The following is a 23,021-nucleotide window of genomic DNA, read 5'->3' as shown; positions in this document are numbered from 1 at the left end:
CGGGAACATCTGACCTGCATGACAAAGAAAGAGTTGGATGTCCTGTGACAGCAACCACCGAGTTTCACAAGCAAAATGTTGTCAGATGATTCAGGACGATCGTCGTATCAGTCGGAGAGAAACTGCAAGCACAATCGGCATTTCACAAGAATGTGTCAGTCACATTATTACTTTGCTTGGCTACTGGAAGATCTGAGCACGATGGGTACCCCAATGCTGAGTCCTGAAATGAAAGCGCACAGACTTGAAATTTGTCAGGAACTCCTCTCGTGTTACGAGAATTAAGGTGACGTCTTTCTCCATTCAACCATGCGACATCATTATCCTTCTGATGAAGACATCGAGAGAACTGTGCGACTGTGGCTGCGGAAACAGTGGGTCGACTTCTTCCATGACGGCTTCAGAAAACTTGTTCATAGTTGGCAGAAATGTATCCAATTGTCTGATGATTATGTGGAAAAGTGAATATTGGTAATGAAAGATCAAATTCTAAGGATTATTTCTGCATTTGATTGATTAAAATATTCCCATCCAAACCCAATTGGGGGACGAATGTACTATGGCACAGAAAATAGCAACAGAAGGGCTCCATCATACACTCAAAAGATTTGAGAAAAAACAAACAGCTCTTCAATTATTCTTTCATTTTATTGTCTGGTGATATTCGACAAACTCTACCAGTTATACCACATTCAACAGTCACTTATGAACTTAACAGATGTCTCAAATCAACAGTCAAAGTCGTTTATGCCAGAGCTCTTCCCAATTTTTTGCCTCATCTCTACTCCGCTCACATACATTTGTTACCAATTCACAAGCCCGCTTCGTGACCAGGCAACATTCAATTTTGCGTCATAATGTTTTGGGTCCACTGTAGATACTGTTCAATGTACTACAATAGGTTTAATCAATAGCTTTCTTTCAAGTGCAAGTAGTACGGAACATGTTTGTTGTTGTGATCTTCAGTCCAGCGACTGGTTTCATGCAGCTCTCCACACTACTCTATCCTGTGCAAGCTTCATCATCTCCCAGTAGCTACTGCAACCTACATACTTCTGAATCTGCTAAGTGTATTCATCTCTTGGTCTCCCTCTACGATTTTTACCCTCCACGCTGCCCTCGAATATTATATTGGTGATCCCTTGATGCCTCAGAACATGTCCTACCAACCGACCCCTTCTTCTAGTCAAGTTGTGCCACAAACTTCTCTTCTCCCCAGTCCCATTCAATACCTCCTCATTAGTTATGTAACCTACCCATCTAATCTTCAGCATTCTTCTGAAACTGAAACTAAATCACAGGCCTTCTCAAAATAGGCAAAGCTGTAAGCCACACTCTCTAATTTCACTGATAGCTTGCAAATAACCAATTGTGCTATATCCAGTCCAAACACTAGCTCATTTCTTTCCTGGATTAAAACATACATGCTGTTGTGCAGCTGTTAATAGCAGAGAAAATTTTATACATAACAGACAGGAGGTCTGTCTTGTCCATCTTCTGACTTGTGAACTACATTATTTATGGCGTTCATGATTTGCAGAATAGTATTCCTATGCAGCACAAGCACTCCGTCTACTAGGACCATCTGACCGCCATGTCATCCTCAGTGGAGGATGCGGATAGGAGGGGTGTGGGGTCAGCACACAGCTCTCCTGGTCGTTATGATGGTATTCTTGACCGAAGCCACTACTATTTGGTCGAGCAGCTCACCAATTGGCATCACAAAGCTGAGTGCACCCCGAAAAATGGCAACAGCGCATGGCGGCCTGGATGGTCACCCATCCAAGTGCCTACCATGACCGACAGCGCTTAACTTCGGTGATCTCACAGGAACCAGTGTATCCACTGCGGCAAGGTCATTGCCTATTCCTTTGCAGACCTTCTGCAAATGATACTTGGAAGTTGTTCCTTTATTACTATTCCTCCATATTTAACTGCTTCTGTTGAACACTCTCTCCAAGCATATTTTTTTCTTCATGCCAGGAACAGCTTTTCATTAATCTAACTTTGTCTCTGGACTGTTGCTGTTCTAATTATTAACTACTAGTGACTTAGCCCAGTTTCACTCAGGTAGCACTGAGTATGTATTACATGGCGACTTCTCTGACACAGAAGTAATAATTATGCAGTGTCCAGTAACGTTAATGTGACCACTTGTCAATTGCCTAAATAACCACCTTCTCCAGTGTGGATGGCTCCAAGAGTGCAGAAAGAGAGTCAATGAGGTACTGGAAGGCAACAATAAGGGTGTGGTGACATACAGAAACTGACTCTGAAGACCAATATGTCTGTACAACTACAACATGACGTATCTGCTGAATGTTTCACTAAACAATTGCTGGATACTGGGAATGGGGAAATTGGCAACTGATGAATCCACACAATGCATCACATTGCCAGCAAACTTCTGTAAAATCACAACAAACACAAAGTGATTAACAAAGTTTTCCCAAATGTCACACAGAATTACAGAAATAATCAGTGCTCAGAGCATGTGCTGTATTGTCAGCCAAAAATAATGATGACAATGCCATAAATTCAGTATTCAAAACAAAACACTAGGTCAAGTAACAACATTTCAATCTATCAATACTGTAATGAATCAAGATAAAGTTGTCAATTATTCAACAGGATTCTTGAATTCACTTGATTTGTCAGGTATGCTGCCACACGTTTCAATACTGAAAATGGACAAGTCCATTATTCTTCTTCAAAACATACATCCACTATGCCTTTGTGATGTAGGCCTACCAGGCTTTCAGTGAAAAGGACTTGAAAGATATCATTGAAGCTAAAATCTGAAATGGAAAATTTACAAGAGAAGATTTAGTTCTGCCACACATCCCAATGATTCTGACAGATATGCCATTTGAATTCAAATGTTTGCAGTTTTCGGGGCAATTCGCATTTCGAATGACCATGAACAAAGCACATGGACAATCACTACAAGTGTGAGAGCTAAATTTGGTTTCTCGCATAGACACCTGTAAATGGTCTGCTTATGTGTTGGAAAGCCTTCCAATTTATTAATGCACACACTAAATGGTAAAATAAAAAACATTTTGTATCCAGACGCACTTCAATAAATAGAATTTAAACATAAACACTTTCTTCGAGTGGCACTGCAACAAATCTGAGGTACTTGCTAGTGAACAAATAAATCTTTTACATAATCAAATCTGAAACCATTTCTCTCAGATAGAGCAAACTCTCATTTTCACATGAAAGCTCTGCTGCAGCACAACCAATGAACAAAGCTTTCAACCACAGTACTGCAGCTGCTAATGTAACATGGCAGTGTTTGATTTCATGGGTTAGAAGATAACAGTAAAATTATGTTAAAGACAGATCCTCCAATTCTAAACCATAGAACTGAGGAGCAAAGTGGGGGAAAAAGTGCCCAGATCAAAGCTATGTTAGTGAAAAACAATTGCCAGAAAATAATGGCAACTTATTGGTTTGTTGCTATTCGGCTGTGCCAATCAGCATACAAAGCTACTATAATTTATGAGTCCAATCAGCAGCCCTTCAAAACTATAATAAAACCAATTATACCTATGCAAAATGCGGGCTGATAATATGATTAAAGACAACTCTTATCAACTAAACAATTTTAAATCTTTCAAGTGTCATCCATATCATAGTTTCAAGGTATGTGTGCTCCTGGAAATTTACCATGTTTTTGTAAGCTTAAAGTAGTCTCTCATCCACAGGTCACATAGATTAAAAGAGCATGAAGCTCCTTTTATTGTTCATCATAAATAACAGAGGAAGGTAAGCTACAGTTGTGTTGCAGTGCAATGAGTACTAGCCTAATACACTTACCGTGCAATCATGCCAGTATTTTGAAACAGTGCTTCATTCTGTTCTTGTTCGTGAGTTGGAAGTTGTCTCCATTCTCCAGAATCTCTGTGAAATTTAAAAAATATATATATTTTTTATATTTACTGTAGATAACACAAACAAAACTGGTTTGTAAATCAGATATCTGTTATTTGATAATAGGTTTAAACACTTTTAATTTCTTTCATTAACTTATGAGGAATATATGAATCCATACAGGCACACCATCCACAATACCACAATACATCTGAAATAACTCTCTCACAAACAAAGCAAAATAACAAAAAACCATTGAACTGTCTTGCCTTGCTGCTTGCATCTGCCTCAACTGAGCCATGTTGCTAAGTGCTTCATCCAAGAGGAATACAGCATCATTCATTAGAAGATTAATGAAACGCAGAAAGATGGGTGGAGATACAGCTTCCATATTGCTCTCAGCCTCAGCAGCCAGCTGCCTGTTAATTATAAAAATTCATCATCACACAATGGAAGCATCAGAAAAGACAACTATGTTCTTACAATATTCATATATCAAGGAATATCACTTTTCTCTATATGCCACTGTGGACATTATAATAAATGAACTCCATGGCTCATTTCTACTTCACAATTATTAAGCAAATGACTTTTCCTACACACTAACATTACCTGGAAGTATCACTTTACAAACAGAATCCCAAAACTTTTCCAACACCACATCTGACATTGAGTCCTGTCTTGAACATTCTGACCAAGACCACTTGAACCACCACCACTACCTTACACGCCTTCCAAGAATTCCTAATATCCAGCATTTCTTCACCACTCTTTCTCAGGTCCGAACAACATAAGCCTAACCTGTCCTCTGCAGAATTCCATTCTCTTCGTTCCCTAAAAACTGATGACTCCACTCAGCAGACAAGGAATCTACCACTATGGTACTTACCTGATAGTAGTATGTAAGCAAGGGTTTATGCCAGGTTCCTAATGCCTCTACATACAGCATCTACCATCAAGATCCCATCCCTGTGCTACAAACTTGTCTATAGTCCCTCCTTAAACCCACAGATCCCTCACAAGAACTAACAACTCAATCCACAGAACTACTTACCTCACCCAAACCACACGGTCTCACCTTTTACCTCTTCCTAAGATCCACAAACCAAATCACCCTGGCCGTCTCATACTTGCTGACTTCAAAGCACCCACCGAACCTAATACTGTTTGGTTGATCAACACTTGAAACCTGTAGTACAAGGACTCCCCTGCTATATTAGAGACACCAACAATTTCCTAGAGTGTCTGAAATCTGTGTCCATCCCAAACCCACAACATAGCCTTGCTTGTTACCATTAATACCACCTTCCTCTATAATAACACTCTCCATGTACAGGGTCGGTCTGCTTCTGGACTTTAGCGCGACCAGCGTCCACTTGATTTCAAACCTATGACATACTTCCTGCACACCTTAACGAACTTTATACTTAGCAACAACTACTTTACCTTTCAGGGGCAGACATACAAACATATCAGAGGTATGGCCATGGAAACCACAATAGGTCCTTCTTGTGCCAACTTTTTCATGGGTCACTTGAAAAAAGATCTACTGGGATCCAAAAGCCTCCAGCCCCTGGTTCGGTTTTAATACATTGATGACATTTTTGCCATATGGACTCGTTGTGAGGCTGGCCAGTTAAAACTGTTGGAATCTCCAAATACATTCTCCCAATTAAATTTCACATCTCATGCCACTTCCTTAATGTTCACCTCATCCTCATTGAGGGTCAGATACACACTTCTTTTCACATAAAACCTACAAACAAAGTACAGTGCATCCATTTCGATACTTGTCATCCTTTCCATGACAAATGTTCCTTCCCGTGCAACTTTTGCATTTGAGGCAAACATATCTGTTCAGATGCATTACTTCACCAGTTCAAGAGGAGACTTCCTCAGCTATCACATCCAAACCTAATACTGCTCATCCCTCCAAAAAACAACTTAGGCGTAACCTCTAGTTACTCTTGAATTTAGTAATCAGCTTCTTCAACAATGTTGTGACTTACTAAAATCATGCCCTGTAATTAGGTCCATTCTGTCTTATACTTTGCCCACCACACCTAGAATAGCTTTTGTCTCCCCACCACAAATCTCCTGGTCAGATACTACACTCCTTTTGCACCCATATCCCTACCCTATGGTTCCTATCCCTGTGACTGTCCCCACTGTAAGACTTTCCATGTGCACCCACCAACAACAACATCACCTATACCAGTCCTGCAAATGGCAAAACATATACTACCAAAGGGAGAGCCACCTGTGAAACGTCATGTCATGTACCAGTGTTATATAAACACCGTTTCGCTTTCTATATTGCCATGACTACCACAAACTTATAAATTATGATAAATTGGCATGGGCACAGGTTGTATGCTGGCAACACACAATGTCTTGTAGCAGAGTAAGCTACAACATGACAGTCGTGACCTCAATGCCTGTTTCACCACGTGTGATATCTGGATTCTGCCCCCACCCCCCAGCACCTGTTTCTCAGAACTCTGCAGGAGAGAACTGGCATTTCAATGTGTGCTTGGTGCTCTTCACCCACGTGGCCTAAATTTCCATTAACTTTCGTGGTCTCAGCATTTCTTTTCAGTAACTATTCCTTTTCTTCACTATATCTTTTATTTTCTGTCCTTCCCCCCCCCCCCTTTCTCTTGTCTACAAGTATAATGCACTTAGAGACCCTTGCACAATGTTTTTTCAGTGATCCCTGTCTTGCTTACTATCCTGTCTCCACCATCAGGTTTCCAAATCTCGTCTGGTGCAGCCAACAACAATCAAACTTTTCTTCTCATCCTGTTCAGTAAGTCTCCCCTGACCCAGCGTTGGGGGCAGCTTTTCCATAACTCTCCCAATTTCCTAAACCTTGCCAGTCCTTTTCTTCATCCCTCTTCCTTTACCCTCAACCATTCTGCTGGAAGAAGCCACTGGCTCTGGAAGCTAGCATATTTCCGTCTCTTAAATGGATTCTCTCCTGCTGCCACTTGTTGAATAGGTTTTTTTATCTATCCAATTATATTACACACACACACACACACACACACACACACACACACACACACACACACACACACACCAGCAACCAAGTTCTGTGCAGTAATTAAACTTAACTTTGAGCAGTTATTTCCTAAAGTACACTACTGGCCATTAAAATTGCTAAACCACATAGATGACGTGTTACAGACGTGAAATTTAACCAACAGGAAGAAGATGCTGCGATATGCAAATGATTAGCTTTTCAGAGCATTCACACAAGGTTGGCACCGGTGGCGACACCTACAACGTGCTGACATGAGGAACGTTTCCATCTGATTTCTCATACACAAACAGCAGTTGACCGGCGTTGCCTGGTGAAACATTGTTGTGATGCCTTGTGTAAGGAGGAGAAATGCGTACCATCACGTTCCCAACTTTGATAAAGGTCGGATTGTAGCCTATCGCAATTGTGGTTTATCGTATCGCGACACTGCTGCTCGCGTTGGTCGAGATCCAATGACTGTTAGCAGAATATGGAATCGGTGGGTTCAGAAGGGTAATACGGAATGCCATGCTGGGTCCCAACAGCCTCGTAACACTAGCAGTCGAGATGACATGCATCTTATCTGCATGGCTGTAATGGATCGTGCAGCCACGTCTCGATCCCTGAGTCAACAGATGGGGATGTTTGCAAGACAACAACCATCTGCACAAACAGTTTGACGACGTTTGCAGCAGCATGGACTATCAGCTTGGAGACCATGGCTGCGGTTACCCTTGACGCTGCATCACAGACAGGAGTGCCTGCGATGATGTACTCAATGACAAACCTGGGTACACGAATGGCAAAATGTCATTTTTTCGGATGAATCCAGGTTCTGTTTACAACATCATGATGGTCACATCCGTGTTTGGCGACATTGCAGTGAATGTACATTGGAAGCATGTATTCGTCATCACCATACTGGCGTATCACACGGCGTGATGGTATGGGGTGCCATTGGTTACACGTCTCGGTCACCTCTTGTTCGCATTGAGGGCACTTTGAACAGTGGACGTTACATTTCAGATGTGTTATGACCCATGGCTCTACCCTTCATTCGATCCCTGTGAAACCCTACATTTCAGCAGGATAATGCCTGATCGCATGTTTCAGGTCCTGTACGGGCCTTTCTGGATACAGAAAATGTTCAATTGTTGTCCTGGCTAGCACATTCTCCAGATCTCTCACCAACTGAAAACGTCTGGTCAATGGTGGCCAAGCAACTGGCTCGTCACAATACACCAGTCACTACTGTTGACGAACTGTGGTATCGTGTTGAAGCTGCATGGGCAGCTGTACCTGTACACACCATTCAAGCTCTGTTTGACTCAATGCCCAAGCGTATAAAGGTCATTATTACTGCCAGAGGTGGTTGTTCTGGGTACTGATTTCTCAGGATCTATGCACCCAAATTGCGTGAAAATGTAATCACATGTCAGTTCTAGTATAATATATTTGTCCAATGAATACCCAATTATCATCTGCATTTCTTCTTGGTGTAGCAATTTTAATGACCAGTAATGTATTCAAAATTCGATCAATGACCAATAAAAACACGTGAATAACAGCAAGTATAAGATCTCACCCTGGATCATGAAATATCTCAATTCTGTAAGAGCTATTATCAAAGATGCAGAAATATGTACAGGAAAGCATCACTTGCTGCAAAAACGCCAGCAAATGACAAAACAATACTTAATGCTGAAGATGAAACAAAGCAGTATGGAATATCGTAAAACAACAAATAGGAAAACAGAGAAAGAAGCATAACAACTTACAGATAAAACACAGGTGTAAGGTGAAAAATCATCACCAGAAAGTAGTAAATTTTCTGAATGAATAATTTTCAGGTCTAGCAGAGAAACTAAAACAAAAAATCTCAACGTCAAATGATGTTCCTGTAAAAAATTATGTGGCAAGTACAATGACACTGTTACCCAACACACAATCTAAAGTCAGGAAAACAATACAAAAATTTATGTCAGTAGGCATAGGCGAAGGGCCAATTTGTGTACTTAAAGAATGCATAGGCAGTCTATAATGGCCGATTAACTGACAGTGCAACAGTCTTTCAGCTCAGATAACTTTCCAGAACATCTAAAACGGGCAAGAGTTATGCTTCTACTTCTGGGCTTAACAACTCACTGATTATGAGCAACAGCACATGTGCCCTCTCTGGCTCTTGCTTGCAAGCAGAGCAGTTATGGCATGGTAAGGAGTGAAGGAAATGCGCATGCACCAAGCAGTCAAAACAACACAGGAAAAGCACAAATAGTAAAACGCGGGAGAGTCAGTTTTGATAGTGGTGTAGTCTAGTAGCAGCAATGGTGAGTTGGAATTGTGTAGCACCAAGAACTTCTTCACATTTTAATCAACACTGCATAAAATCTCATTTTACACAAAAAGATCGCAAAATGTTGAGTGTATCATAAGACACTGAATACTTCCAAGCTTTCACGGATGGTGATTTAATAAAGGAATATTTGGTAGTTGCCGCTGGACATTTATGTCCACTTCAGGTAGAAATGTTTCACGTGGTGCCATTATCAAAAATGGCAACCACGTATCCCATGCAGACAATATTCAGAGGTAGCTTGCAAAACCTTTGTAAAGAGTCTGTTGCGTATACTTTAGTGCTCCATTTAAGTGTGCACACACACAGCTAGGTGTAACATTTTTAGCAACATTGAAGAGAATGTAGAATATATAAGTTTCTCATGGAATTTAAACATTTATGTTTCTGCAGATGCAGCACTATTCATGCAGGGAAAGAAACCAGAATTTACAGCACCCCTAAATGAGAAAATGAAAACACATCCAGTATCTAATCCACATTGATCTGCAGCTTGAAGTAATTGATCTGCTGTGCAACAGTAAATATAAAGACAGTCTATATCTCTCGAAGCACATCCTTCATGATCGATTTTCTCATTTACACAAGTCTTCACATGGATTCCCATCCTATTCTCTGTGACAATGGCAGGGATACTGAGTTGCAATCATTGTGCTGGTTTCTGCATGGGCATGTAAACTAACAAGCTGTCCATATGAATGGTCACTGACAAACTGTGGTCAAGAAACAGCTGGACCATCCAGTTGCCAAGCACACTGCCCAACATAACGTACAGGATGTCCCACTCAAACTTCCCTGCTTTCAAGGACTCAGGAGAAAAAAGTCACAGTAGATATGACAATGAAAAATGCACCACATCGTAAAGCATCTCAAAGAATGTATATTCCCACATCAGAAGTGCCCAGTATTGTCACCAGAGTGCAGCATCATTGCATGAAGTGAAAATGGCTACTCCACAGCAGAGCGCGCAAGCAGTAGTGTGGTTTTTCAGAAACAAAATTGCCGATTACTGTGCAAAGAAATTATCATCTTGTATGAACGTGATCCACCTGATGTGAAAACAATTAAGGAATGGTATAGGAAGTTTCTGGCAAAAGGAAGTGTTCTGAAACATTCTGGCGGAGCACATTGCACAGTTTCAGATGAGACACTGGAGGACATCAGACAAAGGTTTCTCAGAAGCCCACCTAAGTCAATTCGTCAAACATCTACACAACTTGATGTACCTCGATCAACACTGCATTGTGTAGTTCACCTGCGTCTTCATATGTGTCTTACAAAGTGCAAATTCTGCAACATCTGATGCCGAATGACAAACACGCCGACAACAATTTGCTGCGGATATGCTGCAGCATATTGATATGGATGTCAGTTTCCTGGAAAGATGTTCATTCTCAGAAGAGGCAACCTATCATCTGTCAGTAAGGGTTAACAGGCATAATGTTCGGATTTGGGGTCGCAAAATCTGCACATTGTCACTGAACATGTTCGTGATAGCCCTAAACTAAACATCTGGTGCAAGCTAATGCACGACAGAATTGTTGGACCATTCTTCTTTGTGGAACAAACAATGAATGGGTCAGTGTATCTGGACATGCTGGAGCACTTTGTGTACCCTCAGATACAAGACTTGCAACCCAACATCATTTTTCAACAAGATGGAGCTCTGCCACTTTGGTCAACGGCTGTTCGCAAGTTCCTGGATAGGAAAATTCCCAATCATTGTATCGGACGCTGAGGACCAATTGCCTGGCCACCATGTTCACCCAACATTACGCCGCTTGATCTCTTCAGGTGGGGATTCGTGAAGGACCGCATGTGTGCAACCAAAGTGGACGATATTCCTACGTTGTGACATCATTATCACTAATGCGATTGCAACAATAACAGAGGAAATGTTACAAAGAACTTGGCAAGAAATTGAATATAGACTCGATATTCTTCATGCTACAAATGGGTCACAGGAAGACGTGTATTGGTGATAAATAAATTTCTTGAGATGCTGTACAATGTGGTGCATTTTTCATTTTCGTATCTACTGTGGTTAGAAAAAACCTGGGTCTTTGAAATCAGGAAGGTTTGAGTGGACACCCTGTACTTCACTTTAATGACTGCTTCACAGCCTGCATCATCTGGATTCTTCCTACTAATACCATCTTTTCTGAATTGTGCAGTTGAGAACCCTCCCTATAACATATCCTTCATTCCCATAAACCCCCTGGCCTCAACCTTTATTAGGTCCTGTCCTCCACCAACCTACCCTCTTCCTTGCTCCCACTCCAGTACTACAAATGCCTTCTATCCCACTAACATTCCTCCTAGCCTTTCCCCCTTTTTTTTACTTCTGTCCAGTTTTGAACAACTGCTGTTATTAGCCAATGACAATCTGACCATAAATCTATAACTTGTTTTCCCGTTCACTTCAGCAAGTCTAACTCTAGTTCATTAATCCTTTCTTCACTTTTTTCATTTTCCTAGCAACATCAGTATTATAATGTTTCGTGGCCCAACTTATGGAATCTTAGCTTTACTCATTCTCTTCCTTATAACCCCCAACAGAACAACTGCCCACAGTTGCAAACTGGAAGGTAAAATGTATATCTGAAATTTTTTCCAAAGGAAAGTGGTCATCGTAAGAACATTTTACAAGACTGTATACCCTGTGAATTTACTTTTTGTGTTTTTAATGGAGTAGTTTTCAGTGCTTCTTGCATCTTTGTGCTTTTGATTAACCCTTACACTTACATTTTTCAGGGATGGTAGCATGTAAAGTTATCTGAATACAAGACTAGGGAAAGCACTTATCATCTTGTGTTATTTGTTATGTGGTAAGGAAAAAAATGTGAAAATGCCCAGTGCTAGGGACAGCTACACTCACAAAACTTAACACTATAGCCTTGCAAATTCATATTCACAACAAAATGATAGTGACAATGTATAACTCTTGGATGTACAAGATACTACAACATCCTGTTAATTAGATCTGGAAATCAGCAGTGATGGATGAACCGGTCACCTATGGACAAATAAAAGTGACTGTCCAGAAGTGAAACTGTTAAGACCGTTTCAAACATTAACTACAATCTTTTTACTGTCACATTTTCATTCTATGATGTTCCTCTTGCCTGTTTTCTTGTGAAATAATAAGGGCTACACAGACTAATAAACAGTGAGTTGTTGCACAGCTGAGAAAGAGCTCAAGACAGCTACCCCATGGCTTCAATCAGCTCTGAGCATACTCACTATCCACTACATAATTCTGAATGAGAAATACTGTTGTTTTGTGGTCTTCAGTCCGAAGTCATAGGAGATTAACACCATTCCTTTATCAGACACCTAGTAGCATAGGGTGCCTCCAAGGACAAAGACAGTGTTCAAAGCTGCAACGATAGTGACAGTAGCGATCTGAGGCATGCAGGGAAGTGAGAAATGGAATCAATCACAACCAATCACATGGGACCCATAAAAGGGTCAGCTAAATCTATGTGAATACGTTCATACAGTTCTGCAGTTTTGGGCCGGGGAAAGAACCCCTGGGAAAGTGTAGCTTCAAGGGCCTTACATGCAAAACATTGGTAGTCTAGGTCTGCGATCTCGGAGCCAATATTTGACCAGACCACGTGTTGTTGTGACAAACTTTTTATCCAGAATATGCCCCAATGGCCAATATGCAGGATGCACAGTCCGACCAAAGAGGAAGAGCAATTAAGGTGTGACAATGGTTCTCATCCAAGGCTCACATCAAAGTCCCTTGATTTAGGTGTAGTTGATGGCACCGTGCCTTTAGGGCCAAAATTTGGACCTGGTAGGTGAGTCCTGTCACTCATGTTGTACAAAGTGAATAAGGCAGCATAATGCCAGTTTCTTGCTGTTAGCAGCTACAGTGTCAATCAATGTTAATTTAAATAATTTAATTGGATAGATAAAAAATCTACTCACCAAGCAAGGGAAGAACACACACATAAAAGAGGGTTGTAATTGGGCAAGATTTGGAGAAGTGGCTCCTTCTCTGGGCAGAAGGATTGAATGGGAAGGAAGAGGGGTGTAGGAAAAGGACTGGAGAGATCTAGGAGAATGGGTAGATTTTGGGAAACCAGATCTGTGGATCAGAGGAGACTTATTGCACGGGATGAGAAGGAGAGAGTGATTGTTGGGGACTGCATTGGACAAGATTTGAAAACCTGAGAGCTTAAAGGTGGAAGACAGGGTAATATACAAGACTGAGATTACTGCTTAAACATCACACATGAGTTAATGAGAGTGAAAAGCTAAGTGCACTGTATGTAGCAGAGGTGGGGGCGGCGAAAAATAGACAGGTAAGACAATGAAATATGTAGAAAACTAAATTGGAGTGAAGAAAAGAATAGTTACTGTGAAGAAATGCTGAGATGGAAGAAAGTAACATAAATTAAGGCCAGGTGGGTGGCGAGAACCAAGGACATGTTGTAGAGCCTGTTCCCATCTGCGGATTTCTCATTCCTTCTCCTTCCTTCTCATCCCATGCGGTAAGTCTCCCCTGACCCACAGTTCTGGGTGACTTTCCTAAAATCTATCCCCTTTCCTAGACCTCTCCAGTCCCTTTCCTTCACCCCTCTTCCTTCCCTTTCACCCCTTCTGCCTGAGGAAGGAGCAACTTGCTCCAAAATATTGCCTAATTACAACCCTCTTTTATGTGTGTGTTAAGCCATCGTTTGGTAAGTACATTTTTTATCTATCCAATTAAATTATTTTGTTTGGAAATTGAATGGTAAGTGATGCTTGGGCCAAATTTGGTGAGCAATGGGATGATTTAAAGTTCTGACAATATTATGAAAAGGAAAGTTGCTACTCACCGTATAGCAGAGTTGCTGAGTCGCAGATAGGCACAACAAAAAGACTGTCACAAATAAGTAACTACAACTGAACTACATAAATAATAGTGAGGGTCTCCTGCTATATTTAGAACAGCATTTCTGACAAACAGACAATGTCTTAGAAGCGTATACGGTAGGATGCTTGGTGCCATCACGGTATTTATGGGATAAGGTTTCACCTATACCCTCAGGTACTGGGCTTTATTAGCCAATGCGACAGTTCCGCACCAGCTGAACGAGTGCTAGCGGTATTGAATAAATGGTTTGCATATGTATACAATCTGTGTAATTGAACCACTTGGCGAGTAGTGTACACTAGCTCCGCCTGCCTGCGAACAAACTGAGAGGCACCACCAGGGCCTGTGCCCTAAGGGACAGTGTTGGTACAATTTACTCTGGAGGAATGCATCAGTTGCTGCTATCAGAGGCAACCAGGAGTGTACATCATTAAACATAGTAGCCACTTAAGGCAATATTTTAAAGACTGGAAAGCTTTTTGAGAGCCAGAGAACAATTTGAAACATGCGTCTTGGTGCCATAGCTGTTTCGATGGGTAAGAGAGTTATGCTAGGTTTAGAACGAATCAGCCATAATAGTGGACCTTCCCCATAAAATTTGTAAGTCTTTGATGCCTGCAGAGGGCTGCAGTGTACCAATCACAGCAATGTAATCCTTGACTAGTTTTGTTCCATATTCTGGGAATTTGAACCATAAATATGTCAAAGTAGGTTGCATGAAAGAACATTTTGCACATATTGCATTAAAGTCCTCTTCCTGCTGCCAGTTCTGGCACAGTAGCTCGAGATTGTGAAGGCGATCCTCTGCAATTGCAGTTGTGATCAAAAGATAGTCAAAATATGCATCATAGTTGGGAATTCCTGCAGTAGTTGACCCATAAAATACTGAAATATGGCAGGGGCTATAGAGACTCCAAAAAGTAACCAATTATAATGGTAAATGCCTTGTGGTGCATTTAGCACTGATAAGTTTGTGATGCAGCATGCAAGGGGATTTCATTTTTACTGAATAAAGTACTGAGTGATTAATTAAAGTGCAGCTACTCACAGAGGTCCAATGTAGGCCGTAATTATTGTGTGGCAGTAAAACTTAGCAAATATTCTAATGCAACGTGGAACTGAATTATGCTGTAAATTCCAAATTTGGCTGCCAGGTGTTAATCTAGCGTTATGAATGCAAGAAAGATATACATAAACGTTTTCATATCTAATGGATTATGAACAGGACGTGGGCAGAAAAGATCAAACACGTGAAAAAGGCATAATGGTGATTTTCTTATTAACCGCTGCTTACACATTTTGTTCAATATGAGCATCAGAGACATTGACGAGATGATGCATCCATAAAATGGAATGATTAACAATCGCTTGCAGCAGTTCCGATGGAATCTGAGCAACATATTCCAGTAAACGCTTTCAGATCACGTAGAGACTGAACGTGTCCCAGGTAAAAGTGTTCTTTTAGATATCTGCAGAGCCAAAAGTCACATAGATTCAGATCAAGTGACCTTGCAGGCCATGGTCCTGAAAAACTTCTGGAGATAACATATTCATGGAAGGTAGCATTAAGCAGATCTTTCACTGGGCAAGTGACATGAGATGTTGCACCATCTTGCATGCTAACAGTGGTTTCGACACAGCTGCACTCTTCCAAAGCAGGAATTGCATGCTGTATAAGGAGGTCTTGATAATATGCAGATGTCACGGTACACATGACAGGCCCTCTGAGTGTATTCCCCTCAAAGAAAATCAGACCAAGGATAAAGGTGCTTGTGAATCCACACCACACTGTCACATACAGCGAGTGCAATGGCTCTCTGGTGTGGTTTAACAGTACACCAAATTCTGCAGCTCTTTGTATTCACTGCAACCTGTAGCGTAAAATATGCCTCACCACTCCATTGAATAGTGTCCAGCCATTTGTCAACTTTGATCCATGCCAGAAACCAAAGAGCAAATTCAGAATGTTGCTGTGGCTCATGAAGTTTCACTTGCTGCACTGTCTGCTTCTTGTACGGGCACCAGTGTAAAAATAGACTGCAAAACTTTCTGTACCGTTCACCATGGGAAGGACAATTCTCATATCAATACACGAGCACTAGTACTACCCAGGGCATGTGTGGTATGGTCAGTTACAGCAAAAGTAACCTCGTTAATAACTTCCACCAGGATAGACCGCCCTTCTCTGCCAGGTGCCACACCAAACTCGTCTGAGTTTTCGAATTTCATTAACATCTTCTTTAAACCATTTAATGATATCAGACCTCTCCTCAGAACTTTCAGTCACTGATAATCTCTCAATGCAGCACTGTGATTGATGCAGTTCATAAAACATTTTCACTCACAGCACAAAGTCTCTCTCGATAGCAATACTACTCACATTAGGGCTTGCCATATGACACTGTGGATGTCATACCATCTTACAAACAGTGCACAGTGTCAGATTTGCCCCTTGTGGCGAAAACTGGAACTAATTTCTTTCCAGTGTAAATTGCTTCTGCATTAATACATCGGCATATCTATCAAGGTTTGCTGCCATATAATAACTACAGCCCACACTGGACCTCCATTAGTGGCTGCACTTTAATTATAACCAGCCAGTACCCTGACCTACTTTTGCAACGTGTTCAGTCGGGAACAGTAGATGATAAATTTCCACTTCAGCATGTGTATTGATTGCTGCTTACCTCAAAGTCTCAAGGTTTGTTGGGTTTGCATAATGTTATTAGGGGAGTCGCCCAATTCCAATAACTATGGGGAACAAGCATTAATAAGTCTTCATGAATGAGCCTGTCCAGCTCTCCATGCTGCCGCCATCACTTAACGAATGAATGAGCTTCAAAATCCGTAGTCTTCCCCAGTCCAGGTGAGAAAATTTCGCTATATTTATTACAGAGAGTATTTAAGACAGCACTAGGCCCTTTGGATTGCATAGCATGCACTGTTCCATGAGTGGTAAATCCAGAAGTGTGGAAAGAGTCCATTCCAACAAAATTGTTCCCTTTGGGTCAGCTACCACAAAAAAATTTACTGGTTGAGTGGCCTGCTTATAAGTAAGTAAAACTGGAAAAGTTTCCTGGCATATGATTACATCCATATGTCCAAGATTTCTCTCAGGTGCTAGCAATGGCACTGAGCCTAAATTTAAGTAAGTATTTGTACATTGGTTTAGAAATGACACTGACGCACCGGTGTCCAAAAGTAATTTCACAAGATGTTACTCTATGTATGTGTCCATGCACAGTTTCTAGGCTGCATTTTGAGAAGTCAGCACTTTCGTATCTTGTTCGCTAACATGGTTCACTTCCACAGGTTGAAGCTTATCTGCATTGGAAGCGCTACAACATACCTCTTGCAGAGCACGCACTGAATGCGAGGTGAAGGGAACAATGTTTACAGCCATGTGGTGACACAGCTCCTGAGGTGGCCCTTCGTCACTAGTGTGGTCGTTCACAAGATCACAGAGCAGTTGGGGGTCCCATAACTGGTGACAGGATACCTTATATAACCAGTGCCAGAGTGTTCACAGCCACAATGTCTTCTTCCATCAAAAACAAACTCTGAGCTGCATGGGTAGTTTTGTGGCCATGAGCTATTAACTTTCATTAGTGACTGATCTGATTTCCTCAACACACGGTTCCTCACTTCTGAGTCGAAGTCACATCATAAGGTCCCTGATTAGAGTGTCTGCATAATACTGTCCTCATGAACATTTAAAATTGTGTTTCGTACTTAATCCTTGTAGGCTGGCTGCAATGACATATGCTTTTTTTAAAATTGTTCTTCCAACATCTAGGCATCTTGAGTTCTGCAGAAGTCACTGAAGCCTCTAATTTTTGTATTAGATGGCACAGTTCTGGGATTCCAGACAAGAACGTGTTTTTTGTCTCTCAGAGTCAGGAATTTGACAAGCTGAAAATACATTTACAGTCATCAGCAGTTAAGTGCCCCATTCTTCACATTAAGTGGTGGAAAGGTCGTAAACATGAGTGACATGGGAGACATCCCTTCTACATTCATTCACACTTGCACTGCCTGTAACAGCTGTTGTCAGCTCCTTATAACATTGGATGGTTTGTGCCAGGAGTAGCTGTAAATGTTTCCTGGTTTAAAACCCATATTCTCACCTAATTACAATGTTGTTCAAACGCCGATATGCAGATGTCATAGGTCTCGATTCATTGCCACTTTTGTAAAAAAGGCAATCTACTTAAACAAAAAAGGATGTTTACTTATAACACGAGATATAAGTTTCTATAGGAACAGTGCAAGCTATCTTAAAGTCTGTATTGCCAAGCAAAATCCAGTCCAAGACATGTGATAGTCCCATAGATCACAAATGGAATCAACCAGAACAACACCATAGCCAAAATGAAAATATTTGTAGTATGCACTCACTAACTGCTGATCTCAATCCTGAGCTGGCTTATATGCCAGAGTCTAGCATGGCTCCATCAGAGAGTGCACCTGAGGATCAATGTGATCTGAGTGGTGGTGCCACAGCAGTCAATAGTAATACTGTACCACATACTCAGTTTTGATGGTAATATCGGGGTACCACTACATAATACTACTTGCAATTAATCATTTCTTTATTTTTTTCATAGAGAAGTGACACAGTAAGAAACAATCAATACCATATTTATTTTTGCTACTAATTTCATTGTGTACAAAGAAAAATAAGTAAAAGAAGGCAATTAAAGAGTTTTTGTAGCAACCTTGGAGGATCGCCACTACTAAGCTCTGACGAAAAATTCAGGACGAGATGAATATGCATTGGGAAGGGGGAGCAGAAAGGAAAAGATTTACAGAGAACATACACATAGCAAACAGTCCCATGGTTGTTACTCACCCGTGTGATTTCTTAATAATTTTGGATACAGTATTTCATAATAAGAGGTGTAAGTAATAAACAGAAAGTTGCTATAAAATCCTACCCTCAAACAGGATTTCCTATCTCTGGTTTTCCTTTTTGCTCAAAAAGGAGGGAAAAAACTGAGATTTCTTCTTTATTTCTAACTGGAATATTAACATGAAGTTCTCCTACTTGGTGTGTTAGAGACCTATATTTTATTTTATTTTATTTTATAGTTTGTATTGAGGAGCAAAACAATTATAGTGTACACCAAATGTGTACAGTAATTTCTTTTTTATTTTTTCTGTGTCAATTTGAATAATATCACTGTGTTATATATGTTCCATTTCTCATAATTTGCTATACTTACCTGAAACAGTCCTTGTGCTCTTCAATTTGCCATAAATAATCCATTACAACATACATAGGACGTCTGTAATTGAATTTCTGTTCAAAAGCAACACTCTGACCTGTCATTTCAATTCCCACAAAAACTTCCAGAAGACTGCGCACTATCTGAAAGTACAGAAGAAAATTAAATCAACAACAGAGTACAGATCTACCAGCTCACTGTACATAAATATACATTAAAAACATCACTATTTACCTGATTGCGATGAGGATGTTCTTTAAAAAGGCGTTCACGAAAAAATGCTCCATATGAACTGGTGCTGAAAGCTGGATTCTCTTTATGATGAGGAAGTAGTGACTCTAAACACTCTGCCAATCGTGCTCTTAAATGAGGATTACGCATCCTTTGCTGAGACCCCATAAACACTAATACCTCTGTTAATATTGGACTCAAAAAATCAAATCCTTGCTCTTCCAGTGTTCTTGGATTAAATCGCCGTAAGAAACTTAGAAATCCAACAGTATTCTCAATCAGGAATTCAGGAACACAGCTGTAATGGGCCACCAAGAGAAGAGAATAACTCAAGTGCCATGAAACAAAGTAGAGATTACACATAATGATAGCTACAGTATTAACATCAATGTAAGTTCTTGAAAAATAAACTGCAAACAGCTGTTGTAAGATCCTTTAACACCTCTACCAGTTTCACAACATTAGAGTTGCATCTTCAGACACATTTATTTTCAGATCATTTACAGGCAAAAGTTGAGTGCATCAGACATCCAATCATTCCCAGTCACATTGTATTCATTTGTCAAGAGAGTGACAAAATTTAACTATTAAAACAGGCAGGATGAAGAAGATGGCCACAGGAGGAAGTCAGCTCAGAACAGATATGATACAAGTTGGGGAGAACCATCATGGGTGAATGCTGGCAGAATAATAAGTGAATATGTCAACAATGCTCACATATACATTCAGTATTCCACCAGCATCCGTCCATAACCGTCCTCACCAAAATGTATCAGATCCATTCTGACCTAAATCCTTTCTATGACCACCTTCTTTATCCCGCCTGTTTTAATTTTTGACTTTCGTCACTATTTTGATGAATTAATATGACCTGACTGGGATGATGAGACATCCAATGCATTCAACTTGTGACTGTAAATGATCTGAAAATAAATGTACAAGAAGATGCAATTCTCATCCTACAATGGTTGCTTGTGAATTATTTTTCAAGAATGCATACCTTTAGCTGCAGATGCCCATATTATAAAGTTCACTGTTACCAACATAAGTAATGGTTGTCCTAAAAATATAGTAGTTCTCTCTCTCTCTCTCTCTCTCTCTCTCTCTCTCTCTCTCTCTCTCTCTCTCTCTCTCTCTCTCTCCACCTCCCCCCCCCCAACCCCCTCCCCCTCCCTCTGTCCACCCCCCTGCCTTCTCACTCCGCATCTACCAGCCTTACGCATGACATAAATTCACAACATATCCATCTTTTGACAACTACCTTAATAACAGTGTACTTTTCCATTCTGAATTATGCATTATATTTTTGCAATTCTTCTCTCTCAACCCCTGCAAGGAAAAAATATAGGTGTGTACATACATCTATAGTTAATGTTGGATGGGCCCAGTTCATTCTATTCAAGAACTCAGCTTTTTTTAAATCTACACTGCAGCTGTCATTGCTGTTTGCTAAATCTGAAGTACACGGTTATAGATCCAAATAATGGAACTGAAGACAAGTGAGTACTCGAAAAAAGTTTTGTGGAAGGTTGTGACACAATTCTGTTGAATTCTCCACACCTTTTTTCCATGTATGATCAATTTCAAGCATTTGATTTAAATCTAATCAATAAGATGGAAGGATCTTAGCTCGCCACAACGTACTTATTGAGACAATAAATGTTCGTTCTGATGTACTGTAACATACACTTTTGAAAACATAAAAAAGCTTGAAATTATCCACCTCTTTTCGTACCAACTATTTCACTTATACTTACTCCATCAGTTCTCAATAGGTGATCTGAGCTTTCACTTTTGGTTTCCTTTCTAGAAATTATGCCCAACATTAATAATATTTATTACCCACAGTGACATAATAGTTTGGTGGGGGATAGCTTCCATGACTAATCCTGTCAGGTCTGATATGAGAGCACAGTACAACTTGTTTTATGACACTATGCTGAAAGAACATTTTGAAGGAATTGAGGTATCTCAGTTGAAGTTGGAGGTCAGGTCAGATAAGTTGCATCTACTGTTTTAATTAATAGCATAAACCTTTTTGCTGATACAAAAGTGCTCTCTACGCTCCTTGGTGAGAGCAGCTTTTGTTATGGACGTACTGCTCACCAAATGCTGGTGCCTGTGTTGAGAGATGGCATTCTAACCCATACAAAATAATTATCATCCAATTTGATTTTTGCACATCTTACAGTCTGATATCTCCACTCAATAAAGAAATGAATTTCTTTTTGCTATCCATCATACTTACAGAGTTTATAGAGGTAGAAATGCATTGTGTAAATTTTGTGTATGGTTGATTTTAGCTAATAAATCGCAGTGAATGAAATGTAGGTAAGACATCAAAATTTTATTTAAAACTGAGAGCAGAATAATGTCTCATTTCATTCTCAAGTTATTGTGTTTCATATCTGATGGACAGTCATGCGCCACCCACCCATTCACATCTCTGTGCATCATGAATCATGTGGTCTTAACATTCGTCATACCTCATAAACAATTCAGTGTATCGAAACAAGGTTTTTAGAAATGAGACCACACAATGAGGCACATATGTTGTATGATAAATACTCAAAGCTTCTTTAATCACCGCGACATGGAAGTAACTCATTCGCAGCAGTGAGAGGTCGGCTGCTCAGGACGTAAACAGATATCCATAGCACTGTAGGAAACACCTGGGGAAATGGTGTAGCAGCATGTATACACAAACCCACAGCAGCAAAAGGATTAATGGTAACATCAACAACAATGTACCAGTAACTTTTGAAATACACTGAGGTGAAAAGTGTCATAGGATACTTCCTAACAGCATGTCGGGTCCTCTTTTGCCCACTAACCATGCTACCTCTATAGTCATCTGTAAGTGTGAAAGTGTTGCCAGTATACGATTTTGTACATGAACTGACCTCTAGATTATGTCCCATAATTGTTTGACGGGATTCATGTTGGGCATCCTGGGTGGCCAAATCACTCCCTCAAATTGTCCAGAATGTTCTTCAAACCAACTGGAGACAATCGTGGGCCAGTGAGATGGCGCATCGTCATACATCAAAATTACATCTGGCATAATCCAATCACTTCAGACAGGGAGGTCTCAGATGTTATTGAATATAGCATATGTTAAAATTCAGGAGTAAGTTAGAAACACATATTTTTTTTATTTTCTCCAAAAAAATTCCCAACCCAAGATATAGGCCTCCAAAGATGACACTGTGAACACCATTTTGAAAATGGAAATTTTGAACAAAATTTTAAAATGCTGTATCCCTGTAACAGTTCTAGATATTTTGTTAGTGTTTTTATTTATTTATTTATTTGAAAGGTAATTGCTTTATGATTACAGTAGTATCCTCCATTTTGACATATCTTTCAAAGTTCTTTTACTGTCGCCTTTTGAATTTTTTTTATAATTTAGAGATTTTATTTCCACAAATGCCA

General features: G+C 40.3%; 1 protein-coding gene across 1 annotated transcript in view; it reads right to left on the bottom strand.

Annotated features, from left to right (window-relative positions):
- The window catches only part of LOC124603796 (ubiquitin conjugation factor E4 A), a 116,939-nt gene that overhangs the window by 69,073 nt on the left and 24,845 nt on the right, over window positions 1-23,021 (bottom strand). The window contains exons 3-6 of the mRNA XM_047136426.1: window positions 19,590-19,884; window positions 19,353-19,498; window positions 4,149-4,298; window positions 3,826-3,909 (exon numbers count right to left, since the gene is read on the bottom strand). Coding sequence (XP_046992382.1) covers window positions 3,826-3,909; window positions 4,149-4,298; window positions 19,353-19,498; window positions 19,590-19,884 — 675 coding nt within the window. The remainder of the gene's footprint in view (window positions 1-3,825; window positions 3,910-4,148; window positions 4,299-19,352; window positions 19,499-19,589; window positions 19,885-23,021) is intronic.

Source organism: Schistocerca americana, chromosome 1 (assembly GCF_021461395.2).
Source record: "Schistocerca americana isolate TAMUIC-IGC-003095 chromosome 1, iqSchAmer2.1, whole genome shotgun sequence".
Taxonomy (NCBI): Eukaryota; Metazoa; Arthropoda; class Insecta; order Orthoptera; family Acrididae; genus Schistocerca; species Schistocerca americana.
Note: the sequence above shows the minus strand (reverse complement) of the source record. Positions and strands in the feature narration are given on the sequence as shown.